Source organism: Mustelus asterias, chromosome 15 (assembly GCF_964213995.1).
Source record: "Mustelus asterias chromosome 15, sMusAst1.hap1.1, whole genome shotgun sequence".
In the NCBI taxonomy this organism is placed as follows: Eukaryota; Metazoa; Chordata; class Chondrichthyes; order Carcharhiniformes; family Triakidae; genus Mustelus; species Mustelus asterias.
In genome coordinates this window covers 60,869,770-60,886,424 of record NC_135815.1, presented here as the reverse complement: position 1 = coordinate 60,886,424, position 16,655 = coordinate 60,869,770, and the positions used below count along the sequence as shown (strand labels likewise).

General features: G+C 42.2%; 1 protein-coding gene across 4 annotated transcripts in view; it reads right to left on the bottom strand.

The window, feature by feature from the left end:
• The window catches only part of LOC144504532 (AT-rich interactive domain-containing protein 1B-like), a 602,681-nt gene that overhangs the window by 421,262 nt on the left and 164,764 nt on the right, over positions 1–16,655 (bottom strand). For all 4 annotated transcript variants that reach the window (XM_078229967.1, XM_078229969.1, XM_078229968.1 and 1 more), the window contains exon 3: positions 7,664–7,798. In XM_078229967.1, the coding sequence (XP_078086093.1) occupies positions 7,664–7,798 (135 nt within the window). The remainder of the gene's footprint in view (positions 1–7,663; positions 7,799–16,655) is intronic.

The window sequence follows — 16,655 nt, the reverse complement described above, 5'->3', positions numbered from 1 at the left end:
TGATAGATTTAGCTTCTTTGCTTACTCAGAGTTTTACATCACAAAAAGAGGTCCTTCAGCCCATCATGTCTGCATCTGCCATCAAGCTCGTATCTATTTTAACCCCATTTTCCAGCATTTGGTCCATAGCCTTGTATACTACGGCTTTCTAAGTGCTCATCTAAATGCTTTTTAAATGTTGTGAGGTTCCTGCCTCTACCACCTCTTCAGGCAATGAGTTCCAGATTCCTGTGTGAAAAACCCCTCTCAATCTCCAGTTCCTTACTTTAAATCTATGCCCCTAGTATTGGCCCCTCTATTAAAGAGAAAAGCTCCTTTCTCCGTACCCTATCTATGACCCTCATAATTTGCTACACCTTGATCATAGAATCATTGAATCCCTACAGAACAGAAGGAAACCATTCAGCTCATTAAGGCTGCACCGACACCACCCCATCTAGCCCCTAACCCCACATATTTATCCCGCTATTCCCCCCGAAACTAGGGTCAATTTAGCATGGTCAATCCACCTAACCTGCCCCTCTTTGGACTGTGGGAGGAAACCGGAGCACCCGGAGGAAACCCACGGAGACATGGCGAGAACGTGCAAACTCCACACAGACAGTGGCCCAAGCCGGGAATCGAACCTGGGTCCCTGGCGCTGAGAGGCAGCAGTGCTAACCACTGTGCCACCGTGCCGCCCAATCACGTTCCCCATCAACCTTTTCTGCTCTAAGGAAAACAACCCCTTTCTTTACATATATATCTTTATAGCCGGTTAAGCTCCTCTGCATCCTCTCGTGCAGTCACATCTTTCCTATAATGTGGAAACCAGAACTGCACACTACTCTAACTGTGGCCTAATGCTTGTTTTACACAGCTCCATCATAATTGCCCTGCTTTTATATTCTATGCCTCAGCTAATAAAGGCAAGTATCCCATAAGGCTTTTTAACCTCCTTATCTACCGTCCTGCTGCCTTCAGGGATCTATGGACTTGCACCCAAGGTCCCTCTGGTCCTCTGTACTTCCTAGCGTATTGTGTATTCCCATGCCTTGTTAGTCCTCCCAAAATGCATCACTGCACACTTTTCAGGGTTAAATTCCATTTGTCACTGTACTGCCCATCTGACCAGTGCATCTATATCGTCCTGTAATCTAAGGCTTTCCTCCTTGCTATTTACCACATCACCAATTTTCAGATCATTTGCGAACTTACTGATCATACCTCCTATTTCCACATCTAAATCATTAACGTACACTACTAACAGATAGGGACCCAGCACCCATCCTTGAGGTACACCACTGGACACAGGCTTCCAGTCACAAAAACAACCTTTGACCCTCACTTTCTGCCTCCTGCCACCAAGCTAAATTGCCCTGGATGCCATGGATTCTTACCTTCTTAACTAGTCTCTCATGCGGGACATTGTCAAAAGCCTGACTGATATACTTCCCCACACATGTGGAAACTTGCTGTGTGTAAACTAGCTGTCACTTTTCCTGCATTACAACAGCGGCTAGAATTCAAAAGTATTTCAAGGTTGCAAAAGTGTTTTGACAGGTCTCGAGGTTACAAAAGGTTCAATACAAATGTAATGCTTCCCTTTTCAAATGATCAATGTCACAAACTTCTCCAAATGCCATAATTCCATCAATTAAAAACATTCAGGATCAAAAGTTTGCATGTTCTCCCTGTGTCTGCGTGGGTTTCCTCCGGGTGCTCCGGTTTCCTCCCACAGTCCAAGTTAGGTGGATTGACCATGCTAAATTGCTGCTAGTGTTCAAAGATGTATAGATTAGGAGGATTAGCCATGGGAAATGCACAGGGCTGCAGCAATAGGGATCCGATGGGCCGAGTGGCCACTTTTTGCACTGTACGGATTCTACAATTAGAGTCGGAGATTTCACACAGTTCTGACTCATTTACCTTAATAATTAACATGTTGGACAGAAATATCCTAGTCTTAACTCGTAGGTAATGACAGAATAGACCTGCCAATCAATCACTCTGGGCCACCTCTTCTCCCTCCCTGAGGGGATCCAGAGTTTGGTCCAGACTACAAGCACCATCACTGCAGGCTCACACACCATGGTGTTGGGCCTCCAGGACTGGCAGAGTCAAGTGACACCAAGATCTCTGGACCTCACTCCAGTTGTCTTGCCATCCCATGGAGTGACCCAGGAGCCAACGAGCACACCGAGGAAGGATGGAGTGCTGGAGCCCATGCGGGGACTTTCCACACAGGAGATCCCAGCTGTCCCCAGCAAGAGCGAGAGAGAGATATAGTGAAAAAGGTTATCCATCCGAGGACCCTCCTGCAACCCAACACCATCCACGGTGCTATGCGCCACCTCAGTGGGCTGCTGACCATTGCCATATCCTCGCCAAGGCAGGCATGGATAGCATAAGGGTGGGAACGATTGAAGCATCAGCATGGGTGCACCCACCTGCACGTCTGGTGCATTGGCCTCTAGGAATGGTTTGCAGTTCAGACATACGGTGGTGAAGCAACTTCATGACTACCATGAGATGGGTTCCCATCGAAGGCAGCGCTGCAGAGTCCATGCAATGTGAGGAGCTGTGTTAACATCTGCAGAGTTCCCTTGATTGGGGCATGGGATGGAAGGTCAGCAATAAACCACAGAGCCTGTCCAGGAGACAGGTGGCAGGGCAACCAGTGCGACATTAGTGCAGTTGGGACTCTATCTCGTATGAAACCCCTCAGGGATCACTCAGTGGCCAGGGGGAATGCACGCAACATGAGCCCCAAGCCAGTGGTGACCCCTGATCTGAAGACACCCTGACTGGCACAAGGCCCCCAATGCCCTGCACCCACACAAGGCCCCCCTCCCACACCAGCTCCCCACCCCACCCCATCCCGCACCTAACACCCACCCCTGTACCTGGAGGTTGGTGCTTAGTGGTACTCACCTTCTAGCTCGCCTTTGCTACTGCTATGCCTGAGCCACATTTTATAGAGCAGTAGCGATTCGCACCAGTGTGACATCATGTCGAAGAAGTGGGAAGCATGCATGCTGAACTCGCTAATGATATTGAAATCCAGTCAAATTCATGCAAATAAGCTTCACACCCTTTCTCGGTGTGAAGCAGTTCACTTCATTAAAAAGGGGCTGGGAAAATAGAAAATTGTTTTGCGCCGGATGCAAATCGGATTTCCCAGCTCGTCACACTGATCACCGGGTGTGGTGAGGTGGTACGGTCATGTCCAATATTTCAGCAGAGGCCTAACCAATGACTTGGTTAGGCCTCTGATGTTGAAGGGATGGTGATAATTTGGGTATTTAGAAATCATAGAAACCCTACAGTGCAGAAGGAGGCCATTCGGCCCATCGAGTCTGCACCGACCACAATCCCACCCAGGCCCTACCCCCACATATTTACCCGCTAATCCCTCCAACCTACGCATCTCAGGACTCAAAGGGGCAATTTTTTTTTTTAACCTGGCCAATCAACCTAACCCGCACATCTTTGGACTTTATTTCACTAATGGATAGGAATTAAAAAGTAGTGGTGAATAGATGTTTTTCTGACTCAAAAAATATATTGTCGGGTACAGCGTAGGTCTGTGTTAGAACCATTGCTTTCTTTGTTACATATAAATGGTTTGGACCTGATTTTGAACCTTGCTGAGGGTGCACGCTTGTCAATATAGTGATTAGCGTATAGGATGATAACAGATTTCAGAAAGACGTAAACAGACTGGGGAAATGGGCAGACACCACAGCAGATGCAATTTAGTGTGGATAAATGCAAAGTGAAGCGCTTTTGGAGCATCAAAATGGAGAAACGGTATAATCTAAATTGTATTATTTGAGGGAAGAGTGGGGTTGTAGGTGGGAGGGGAATGCAAGAACGGGGACTTGGAGTTACAAATGTTCAAAGGTGTCAGGACAAGTTGATAATGAGGTTGAGAAGGCATATGTGGGCAGCATGGTGGCACAGTCATTAGCACTGCTGCCTCATAGCGCCAGGGACCCGGGTTCAATTCCTGGCTTGGGTCACTGTCTGTATGGAGTTTGTACATTCTCCCCGTGTCAGCGTGAGTTTCCTCCCATAGTCCAAAATGTGCAGGTTAGGTACATTGGCCGTGCTAAATTCTCATTCAGTGTACCCGAACAGGCACCGGAGTGTGGCAATTAGGGGATTTTCACAGTAACTTCATTGCAGTGTTGATGTAAGCCTACTTGTGACTAATAAGTAATAATAAATTTAGCATGACATTTTTGTTTCTGAATTCAAACTTCTTATTTACAAAGCAAAGGATCACATATGCCTTCTCAACCTCATTATCAACTTGTCCTGACACCTTTGAATATTTGTGCATTTGTAACTCCAGGTCCCCCTGTTCTTGCACTCCCCCCTACATACAACCCCACTCTTCCCTCAAAATAATACAATTTAGATTATACCGTTTCTCCATTTTGTTGCTCCAAAAACGCTTCACTTTGCATTTATCCACACTAAATTGCATCTGCTGTGGTGTCTGCCCATTTCCTCAGTCTGTTTACGTCTTCCTGAAATCTGTTATCATCCTATACACTAATCACTATATTGACAAGCATGCACCCTCAGCAAGGTTCAAAATCAGGTCCAAACCATTTATATGTAACAAAGAAAGCAATGGTTCTAACACAGACCTACGCTGTACCTGACAATATATTTCTCGAGTCAGAAAAACATCTATTCACCACTACTTTTTAATTCCTATCCATTAGTGAAATAAATACCCAAATTATCACCATCTCTTTAACATCATGCAATTCTATTTTCTGAATTCATCTGTTACATGGCACTGTTGGAAAATAACTTTTCAAAGTCCACATCAATGCACTACCTTCATCAACCTCTGTTACTTCATCAAACAACTCAATCAGATTAGTCAGTCCTGATTTCCTTTTAACTAATCAGTGCTGGCTGTCCCTTATTGGACATGGTGTGGAGATGCCGGTGTTGGACTGGGATGGGCACAGTGAGAAGTCCACTCACCTGGTGAAGGAGCAGCGCTCCGAAAGCACGTGATTCCAAATAAACCTGTTGGACTTTAACCTGGTGTTGACAGATTTCTTACTGTGTCCCTTATTAAGCCTCATTTCTACAACTGAAAATTAATTTTGACCGAGCAGTTTTCCCACCTCTGATTTTTGACTGCTGCAAGATTTATCCCCTTCCCCTTTATTGAAACAGGGGTGCAAAATTTGCAATCCTTCAGACTCCTGACACCACTCTCATATCTAACAGTGAAAGATTGTGGTCAGAGTTTCTGCTTGTCCCATCCTAGATGTAATGTTAGCATTCATTTCAAGAGGACTAGAATACAAAAGCAGGGATGCATTGCTGATCTGGTCAGACCATATTTGGAATATTGCGAGCAACTTTGGGCGCCATATCGAAGAAAGGATGGCCTTGAAGGCGACCCAGAGGAGGTTCACGAGAATGATCCCATGAATGAAAATCTTGACTATGAGGAGCATTCGAGAACTCTGGGTCTGTACTTGACGGAGTTTAGAAGGATGAGGGGGGGACCGCATTGAAACTTACAGAATACTGGAAGGCCAAAGAGTGGGCGTGGGGAGATGTTTCCATTAGTAGCAGAAACTGGAATCTGAGGGCACAGCCTCAGAGTAAAGGGATGACAGAACCGACATGAGACGAAATTTCTTCAGCCAGAGGGTGGTGAATCTATGGAATTCAATGCCACAAGAAGGCTGTGGAAGCCAGGTCATTGAGCATATTTAAGACAGAGATAGATAGGTCGCTGGACATGGAATGCAGAGCACAAAAATTGGCCACTTGACTCAAGTCCGTACCAGTATTTATGTTCTATAGCACGCTTCCCACTTTTCTTCATCTATCCCAATCAGCATAATCTATCCTTTCTCCCTCATGTGCTTATTGATCTAGCTTCCTCTTACATGCATTATATTTGCTTCAATCATCTCTGCTAGCAATTTCCACATTCTTACCACCCTTTGTATAAGGAAGTTTCTGTTGGATTTCCGATTGGATTTATCGGAGCTTATATTTATAGCTTCTAGTTTTAGTCGTCCCCACAAATGAACACACTTTCCCTTACATCTACCCTATCAAAGCCTTCCATAATTTTGAAGGCCTCAGGTCACCCCTCATAGCCTTCCCTTTCCCAGACAAAAGACCCCAACCTGTTCAATCTTTCCTGATCATTATAACACCTCCGTTCTGGTATCACCCTTGTGAATCTTTCTTCTGTACCATCTCCAGTGGCTCTACATTGTTGCCTCTAATTGTCTCCTGTAACACGAGAAGTAGTAACAAATGCAAGCACGGTAAATGGCATTTAAATCAAGGTGTGACCCTTTTCAAGAAATGCTAACTAGTTTTCTTCCTATGGACAGGTAAAATGTATCACGCATAATCTCCAATTACTCTCATACAGCAGTTCAATGCAGCCTAATGAGCCCAGCTGACATTAGCATTTCCTGATAAAAATCTACCGTTTGATTTTAACTCTTGGAACTTACAGGTTTGATTACGACCAATTGGGATCAGTACAAATCTTTTCTATAAATGGATAAAGGCTTCACTTTACTCATCATGGAGGCGTTTCTAATATAAAAGTCTGCATGTTGTGTTATGGTAATCAGAATGTCACAAATACAAAATAGAAACATTTGCAACAATGGTAAACCTTAAATTAGGATTTTGGGAAATACATTTTGTAAACAGCTTTAAATGCATCAAAAACTAAAATCTTCCATTTTCCCTTAAAGGCAAAATAACCCTCGACTTATCACAAGTGGCTAATGATGAAAACACTCCAATGACAACTTTAACACTTAGTTTTTCAGGAGTCTTGAATCTCATTAAGCCTGATGAAGACTAAACCTCAAAAGTAGCTATTTCAGCTGCAATTGTTTAATCCCAAAACTAAAATGTCGATTGCCACGTTTTTATCCTAGTAAATAATTACTCAAACAAAATCAGGAGAAGAGTTGCCCAAGGGGCGGGCGGCATGGTGGCACAGTGGCTAGCACTGCTGCCTCACAGTGCCAGGGACCTGGGTTCAATTCCGGCCTTGGGTCACTGTCTGTGTGGAGTTTGCACATTCTTCCCATGTCTGCGTGGGTTTCCTCCAGGTGCTCCGGTTTCCTCCCACAGTCCAAAGATGTGGGGGTTAGGTTGATTGGCCATGATAAATTACCCTTAGTGTCAGGGGATTAGCAGGGTAAATATGTGGGGTTACAGATTAGGGCCTGGGTGGGATTGTGGTTGGTGCAGACTCGATGGGCTGAATGGCTACCTTCTGCACTGTAGGGATTTTATGATTCTAAGTGACTGGTGTGGTTCAATGTATTTGATGATCTCACTGAATGCACTGACCAGAGCAATCATCACCCATCGGAATATTACAGATAACTGGGATTCAGGGGAAGTAACTGCTCTAAAAGATTTCAAAAGTAGGAACATGAATAAAATAAATGATGATGAATGATAGGATACTTTTCCATAATAAACATTTTAGCACTATTTCTCATTGGTCAAGATGGCCTAAAATTTATTCTAAGTATCAATATTGGCAGTCCTCAATGCAAAATAAATAATTTATTCAATTTTTTTTTACTTCGTGTGTCTGCAATCCACAGGAAATCTGTGGAACCCTAGTCTAGTAAGTAGATATGCTTACCTGTTGGGGTTGATATCTCTGTTGTGTCTGTTGCATGTACGAAGGCTGCTGTTGTTGCTGCTGTTGATTGTAGTAAGGTTGCTGGCCCTGTTGACAGTATCCGCTCATACCCTGTTGACTATATTGAGGGGGCATCTGAAGGAAGAGAGATTTCCATGAGACAGTTCAATGCAAGTACCTAGTGTAAAACTTGCATATGCTGTGCTATAAACTTCATATAGACAATTGCACTATTTTCAAGGATTTAACTCCCTTTAAGTATAACTTTATATTCTGGTGATTTTCATCAGATTTCAAATATTTATGTGAACATAAAGCCACATTTGTCATTAATCTCACCAGCATTTATTTAATCTTTGTCAGAAAGCACAGAATCTACAAGCTTACAACATCCTAACGATCTTCTCCATCAGGTATTTTTCTATATTATAAAATCAAAAAAATGCTGGTCTCTGGACTACACTATAGTGGAGGAAAGAATCAGTCCAAGCTACACTTCGATATCTATGTCTGGCAGGAATAAGGCCACCTGAGTGGCCTTAAAGGTCTACATTTCCTCTCAACAGGATGAACTGAATGAAGCCAGTAAAAATCTCTTTGACAAGCATGAAACTGTTCAGGACTCCTAGTTTCTCCTACAGCATGGAATTTGTCTTAATGTGAAAAGCATTGATAAATTTCTAGTATTTGCAGAACAACTTGAGACTTTGGTTAAATATGTTTTGCTAGGAATCCAAAAATCAAGATTAGTTGGCTGACAGATCCCTGCGATTATTTGGCAGAGTCCACTATTTCTGCTTTGTTGATTTTGTACATCAGATGATCTGGATACAATAGCAAATTTTACATTCCTTGCTATCCATTTATCAGGAAAACAACATGTCCAGCTTCTTTGAAATGAAATTGCTGTTTTTTATTTAAAAAAAGCTTGTACAACCTCCAAAATGGTTAGAGGGCAGGGAGGCTTAAGAAACAAGTAAATTATTTTAAATTTGAAAGGTTAAAGGGTGGCAATAAATAAATTTAAAATAATCAGCCTGAATTTACTTAAACCTTATGTATGGTAACATTTCATCTATGGTATACACCATTTATGGTGTAGGAATTCCAGGCAATGACCTGCATTTCACAGTGACAAAGCAATGGTGTTCACCACTGATGACCTTGAAGAAAGTTGCCAACAAAGAACTAGCAATTTCTGTGGCGTGGATTTACATTTTCCCCATCTGAATTTGAAACCAAGCCAAGGTAAGATAAATATCAAGAAAGGTAAGCAACCAATCATATTAAAGTCGTCTCGCGGACAACAAACTAGGAAGAATAAATGCATTTATCCTTCATTTTAAATTTAACACATGGCAAAAAAAACTGGGATTCACATAGATTAAGATAGAAGCTGAACTTAACCATTTAAAAAAAGTTTAAAGAATGCAAAATTCATGAGAAATTTGAAATTTTACAAATGTAAAATTAATTTTCCAGTACCAGAGAGAATATTTTCAGCAGCAATTATGAACTTAAAAATGCAGTCGCATCTCATTCAACAAGTTGTGAGTATTTCAAGGGGTTTTTTTTACAATGTGGCTAATAGCATAAAAAAGAAAAGTTTTCATCAGTTCAGTGATTTCTACTTAAATGCAAATGAAGTATCACAACACTGAACCCTGTGGGGAAGCGTCAAATCACTGACAGCAACTTTTGGGTTTCCACATTTAATTGTATCTATGCAAACCTCAGAAGTTGCCATCAGTTTTAGAGGGGTAATGAGAACAAATCTTCACAATTTAGTTATAATTACTACTACAAAATCAGGGCCACCTGCCAATGTAAATTATGCTATTATATGCACTACACCAGAATTTTCTTAGGCATAAATGCTGCCTCACAGGGACCCTTAGCGATAAAGTTAAACAGCCAGTTATCAAAGCTCTGTGCCCATTAAAATCAATGTTGAGATAGAGTTTACAGACTTAATGCTACAGCCACATTGAGCATTACAGAATAACAGAGGGCTCAGTTGTCTGAGGGCACCAAGGTGTTCTAGGAACTTCACTGAAATCCTAACCTTCAATTAAATAATAAGATATGCTTTGACAGTCAGAGGTATTCTGATTTTCCCTAGACTGATATTTTTGTATTAATACTTATTTGAGCTTGTGACCCACGCATGGATTGCAAGTGGCAATAAAATAGATTCACCAGATAATTCCAGAGATGAGGGGTTTGTCTTACAAAGAGAGATTAGGCAGTTTAGGCCTATACTCCCTGGAGTTTAGAAGAATGAGAGGAGATCCGACTGAGGTGCACACGATGACAAAGCAGATATGGAGAAGATGTTTCCTCTCGTAGCCATGATGTGGAGATGCCGGCGTTGGACTGGGGTAAACACAGTAAGAAGTCTCACGTCAGGTTAAAGTCCAACAGGTTTATTTGGTAGCACAAGCCACTAGCTTTCGGAGCACTGCCCCTTCAACAGGTGAGTGGGAGTTCTGTTCACAAACATCCAACAGGTTTATTTGGTAGGACAATCGAGAACAAGAGGTCATAGTTTTAGGATAAGGGATGACAGATTTAAAACAGAGATAAGGAGAAATTACTTATCTCAAAGGGTCGTGAATCTGTGGAATTAACCACCCCAGAGTGTGGTGGATGCTGGGTCATTGAGTAAATTTAAGGAAGAGATGGACAGATTTTTAATTAGAGTTTGACGGGCTATGGTGAATGGGCACGATAAGTGGAGTTGAGGCCAAAATTAGATCAGCCTTGATTATATTAAATGGCAGTGCAGGCCCAAGGGCTAAATTGCATATTCCTGCTCCTAGTTCTTATGTTCTTATGACCTGGAATCTCACACAGTTCCACAGACAACCCGATACAAATGAGTCCTTATTTATACTCAAACACAACCCAATTCTTTGTCTGTACATATTGTAACACTTTATCAGATCGAAGTAATTGCTCTTAAACATATCCCTGTTAAATAACCATTCAGTGTTGGGCACACTAACTTGGATAAATACCAGACATTGACTGCACTACTTCCAATCCTCTGCTATGCTTGCTGTGGCATATTCTAATTATTTTTCCAGCAAATTGTGGTATGAACTCTCCACTGGGATATTAAAATGGCATAGACTGGGATAGGGGAGACTGAAGTAGTAAGGACAAATGTTTATGTAAACTTAAAAATATATTTTTGCTCAAGCCCAGTATCATAATAGCAATGCTACACCTGTCATTTAAGTGTTTTATTACAGCGATATCTGCTTAGTTCAGCTTCAAATGCAAGCTGAAAACTTAAAATGCACCTGAGCCTGAAGGATAGTCCTTTAGCTGGACTGGTCAGCAGTCTAAAAGGTTAAAGTATTGGCAGTTTGGAGATAAAGTACTTCAAAAATCCAGTTGGACTTCTGAAAACACAAAACTGCCCTTAGAAACTGGATGCAATACAATTCTGAAATTTCACCAATAAATCACTTTTAGAAACATAGAAACATAGAAAACTACAGCACAAAACAGGCCCTTTGGCCCCACAAGTTGTGCCGAACATATCCCCACCTTTTAGGCCTACCTATAACCCTCCATCCTATTAAGTCCCATGTACTCATCCAGGAGTCTCTTAAAAGACCCTATTGAGTTTGCCTCCACCACCACTGACGGCAGCCGATTCCACTCGCCCACCACCCTCTGTGTGAAAAACTTCCCCCTAACATTTCCCCTGTACCTACCCCCCAGCACCTTAAACCTGTGTCCTCTTGTAGCTGCCATTTCCACCCTGGGAAAAAGCCTCAGACTCCACCCGATCTATGCCTCTCAACATCTTATATACCTCTATTAGGTCTCCTCTCATCCTACGTCTCTCCAAGGAGAAAAGACCGAGCTCCCTCAGCCTATCCTCATAAGGCATGCCACTCAATCCAGGCAACATCCTTGTAAATCTCCTCTGCACCCTTTCAATCTTTTCCACATCCTTCCTGTAATGAGGCGACCAGAACTGAGCACCGTACTCCAAGTGGGGTCTGACGAGGGTCTTATATAGCTGCATCATTATCCCCGGACTCCTAAACTCAATCCCTCGATTGATAAAGGCCAGCACACCATACGCCTCCTTAACCACCTCCTCCACCTGCGGGGCCTATTTTAGAGTCCTACTGAACTTTCGCTCATTGTTGAAAGTCTAATTTACAGTGTACTTTACTACACTAGAGACAGAATTATACCAGTGTCTACCACTGAGAACATCTTCATAGCATTTAACAACTTTAAAATTTCTCGAATTAGACAGTATCACAGGCTTCATCTGAGATGGTTGTAACGCTACATTCTGCACCCTCTCCTTTCCTTCTCCATGTATGGTATGCTTTGTCCTGTATAGCACGCAAGAAACAATATTTTTCACTGTATGCTAATACACGTGGCAATAATAAATCAAAAAGAGTGTTTTCCATTTAATAATTTATATTCCTTAACAGAATGTCATCCCCTTTAAGTTAAGGCATTGACTTCTGCATATATAGAGTTGCTCATATCAATCAGCATTTTCTATTACATTCCTTGTACAATTCTCTTCTTTGGTACTTTTCAATTTGCATATTTAGAAGCTGCAGCTTATACTCTGTTTATGTTTTCATTGTGATTAAATGTAAACAGATATACAAGCCAACAAATAGTTGGCACTTAAATTTAATTGTTTATTCAGAAAACAAACCATAAAAACGTCAGCAAAACTTTGAATTCAAGGCTTAATTACATTGGTAGCAATTTATTACAATTTATAATCTGTATCAGTAGCTTAGGCTTTAGTTCCATATTTTTCTTACATATGAAGATATGAATTAGGAGCAGGAGTAGACCACTCGGTCCCTTAAGCCCGCTTAGTCATTCAATAAGATCATGCCTGATCGGATTGTAACCTCAACTCCACATTCCTGCATAACACAATAACCTTTCACGCACCGCTCCCCCCCCCCCCCCCCTTGTTGATCAAGAACCAATCTCGCTCTGCCTTAAAAATATTCAAAGACTCTCTTCCACCATCTTTTGAGGAAGAGAGTTCCAAAGACTCACGACTCTCAAGAGAACAAATGTCTCCTGACCCCTGTCTTAAATGAGCAACCCCATTTTTAAAATAGTGACCTGTAGTTCTAGATTCTCCCACAAGATTAAACATTCTCTCCACATTCACCCTGTCAAGACCCCTCAGGATCTTAAAGTTTTCAGTCAAGTCTTCTCTTGCTCTTCTAAACTCCAGTGGATACTAGCCTAACCTGCCCAACCTTTCCTCATAAAACAACCTGCCCATTCCTGGGATTAGTCTAGTAAACCTTCTTTGAACGCTTCTAACACAGTTACATCTTTCTTTGAATAATGAGACCAATAATGTACACAGTACTCCAGATGTGGTCTCACCAATGCCCTGTACAACTGAAGCATAACCTCCCTACTTTTATAATCAAGTCCCCTCACAGTAAACTTACCAGTATACAGACATGCTAATGGAAGAGAGGAGTGGGGTAAAAAATACCAAGCTAATTGTGACATCTAACCTAAAAGTATGGTGGTGTTACAGCCACCATAACAATGTCAAATACCTTTCCCCATCCAGCAAGGTGAACTATTCATTTCATCTTCTTGGAGGATTTAGTGTACTTAGTCAAATGAGACTTTCTGCCATTTTCCATATTTCCTGACTGTCAGGCAAAAAGAAAATGAAAGAATACAAAAGGAAAAGCAGTTATTACTCTGCCTTACTGTGGTGTCATTATTCAGGTAGATACCAACTGCATGAAACCTCAATGACAGCAGTATATAGGTTTGTGCAGCATCCTATGAATGCAGCTGTTTGTCACCTCTCTGTGTAATATATGATGAGGAGCTTTCAAAACTAGCTTGAGCAGAAATAAATTAGTTTACATTCACTAATTCCTAACAGTGAGATATAGCTTTTCTTTGCAACTAGATTTCCAAAAAGCCTAAAGAAGGGACAATCTATCCTGTGCACTGAGAGTTAGCAAAGCACTTATGGACATAACTGCTGACAATCTTAATAGAACCATAGAACCATAGAAAATTACAGCTCAGAAACAGGCCTTTTGGCCCTTCTTGTCTGTGCCGAACCATTTTATGCCTAGTCCCACTGACCTGCACTTGGACCATATCCCTCCACACCCTTCTCATCCATGAACCCGTCCAAGTTTTTCTTAAATGTTAAAAGCATTTACCACTTTATCCGGCAGCTCATTCCACACTCCCACCACTCTCTGCGTGAAGAAGCCCCCCCTAATATTCCCTTTAAACTTTTCTCCTTTCACCCTTAACCCATGCCCTCTGGTTTTTTTCTCCCCTAGCCTCAGCGGAAAAAGCCTGCTTGCATTCACTCTATCTATACCCATCAAAATCTTATACACCTCTATCAAATCTCCCCTCAATCTTCTACGCTCCAGGGAATAAAGTCCCAACCTATCTCTCTCTGTAACTCAGCTTCTCAAGTCCCGGCAACATCCTTGTGAACCTTCTCTGCACTCTTTCAATCTTATTTACATCCTTCCTGTAACTAGGTGACCAAAACTGTACACAATACTCCAAATTCGGCCTCACCAATGCCTTATATAACCTTACCATAACACTCCAACTTTTATACTCGATACTCCGATTTATAAAGCCCAATGTACCAAAGGCACTCTTTACGACCCTATCCACCTGTGACGTCACTTTTAGGGAACTCTGAACCTGTATTCCCAGATCCCTCTGTTCAACTGCACTCTTCAGAGTCCTACCATTTACCCTGTACGTTCACATAATAAATCAATAAGCGATGGTAAATTAGTATTTTGATCCCTAAACTTAATTCTCAAAAGATTACAAGGCCAGGTGATTTGTTACAGTACAAAGAAACAGCCAATTTCCAACAAGTCAAATGTCTTTAGTCAGTATAAATTGGATAATAATTAACTGGATCAAGGTTCTTCAGATTCATCCACTAATTCTAAACTATTTCTGAAAGGTATATTCTGCAATTTACCACATATTAGCATTCTTGGAGGCATGATATGATTCTCCTGTAACCCCAATTGCTATTTGCAGCCAAGTACCGAATACATTAGCTAGCAAAGATGCAGAAGTGCAATGGCCCAATCCGTCAATTTTTCCTTTTAAAAAACAGATAGCCCAGTAAGTTTATCTCATGAGTAGCTCAGTCATACAATCAAAGAAGGTCCCAGGTTTAATCCATGTAAATCAGTTCACAGCCAGGGTGATGGTAAGGCAATTGGTCAACAGTGGTGAGATTAATATGCCACAGTTCCCATTTCTAATTGGTAACAGGTACCCCATGCTCGGAGTGAATGTATCCCTTTTGGCTGAGGACAGGACCCAGAGTTCAGCTCTGATTCCCCACGCCCACTTGAGTTAAAATCACCTGGCAACAGTCAGTTCCAAGACTCAAAAATTAGTGGTTAGCTCTCAGGAAGGATAACTAAGTATTCAGGAAACTGTAATGCACCAAGATGCAGCTAATTACATCGCTTTATTATGCATACTTCACATTTGTCAAAATCAAGATTCTCATGTTCCACAGTTCAGGTTTACTTTTAACATTTTACAGTCCTTGCTCAGTGCTACATTATGGATCGCTTTTGTGGGTGAATCCTGATTCATTGGGGTGGCACAGGGTTAGCATTGCTGCCTCACAGCACCAGGGATCTGGGTTCAATTCTGTCCTCAGGTGACTATGTGGAGTTTGCACCTTTCTCCCAGTGTCTGCATGGGTTTTCTCTGAGTACTCCGGTTTCCTTCCACAGTCCAAAGATGTGCGGGTTAGGTTGATTGGCCATGCTAAATTGCCCCTTAGTGTCAGGGGGATAAGCAGAGTAAATACGTGGGGTATCGGGGATAGGAGCTGAGTGGGATCATTGTCAGTGCAGGCTTGATGGGGCCAAATGGTCTCATTCTGGAATCTAGGGATTCTACGATTCTATTTACAATTGGAGGAGAGGTAATTATGATGCGATTAGGCAAGAATTAGGGGGCATAAGATGGGAACAGAAACTGTCAGGGAAAGGCACTAATGAAAAGTGGAACTTTTTCAAGGAACAAATACTGGGTGTCCTTGATAGGTATGTCCCTGTCAGGCAGGGAGGAAATGGCCGAGTGAGGGAACCATGGTTCACGAAAGAGGTGGAATGTCGTGTGAAAAGGAAGAGGGAAGCTTATGTAGGGATGAGGAAACAAGGTTCAGATGGCTCGATTGAGGGTTAAAAGTTAGCAAGGAATGAGCTGAAAAAGGGGCTTAGGAGAGCTAGAAGGGGACATGAGAAGTCCTTGGCGGGTCAGATCAAGGAAAACCCCAAGGCTTTTTACTCTTACGTGAGGAATAAAAGAATGACCGGGGTGAGGTTAGGGCCGGTCAAGGACAGTAGTGGGAACTTGTGTATGGAGTCAGTAGAGATAGGCGAGGTGATGAATGAATACTTTTCTTCAGTGTTCACCAAGGAGAGGGGCCATGTTTTTGAGGAAGAGAAGGTGTTACAGGCTAATAGGCTGGAGGAAATAGATGTTTGGAGGGAGGATGTACTGGCAGTTTTGAATAAACTGAAGGTCGATAAGTCCCCTGGGCCTGATGAAATGTAACCTAGGATTCTTTGGGAGGCAAGGGATGAGATTGCAGAGCCTTTGATCTTTGGGTCCTCACTGTCCACGGGGATGGTGCCAGAGGACTGGAGAGTGGCGAATGTTGTTCCTCTGTTTAAGAAAGGGAATAGAAATGACCCTGGTAATTATAGACCGGTTAGTCTTACTTCGGTGGTTGGTTAATTGATGGAAAAGGTCCTTAGGGATGGGATTTACGACCATTTAGAAAGATGCGGATTAATCCGGGATAGTCAGCACGGATTTGTGAAGGGCAAGTCGTGCCTCACAAATTTGATTGAAATTTTGAGGAGGTAACTAAGTGTGTTGATGAAGGTAGGGCAGTTGATGTCATATACATGGATTT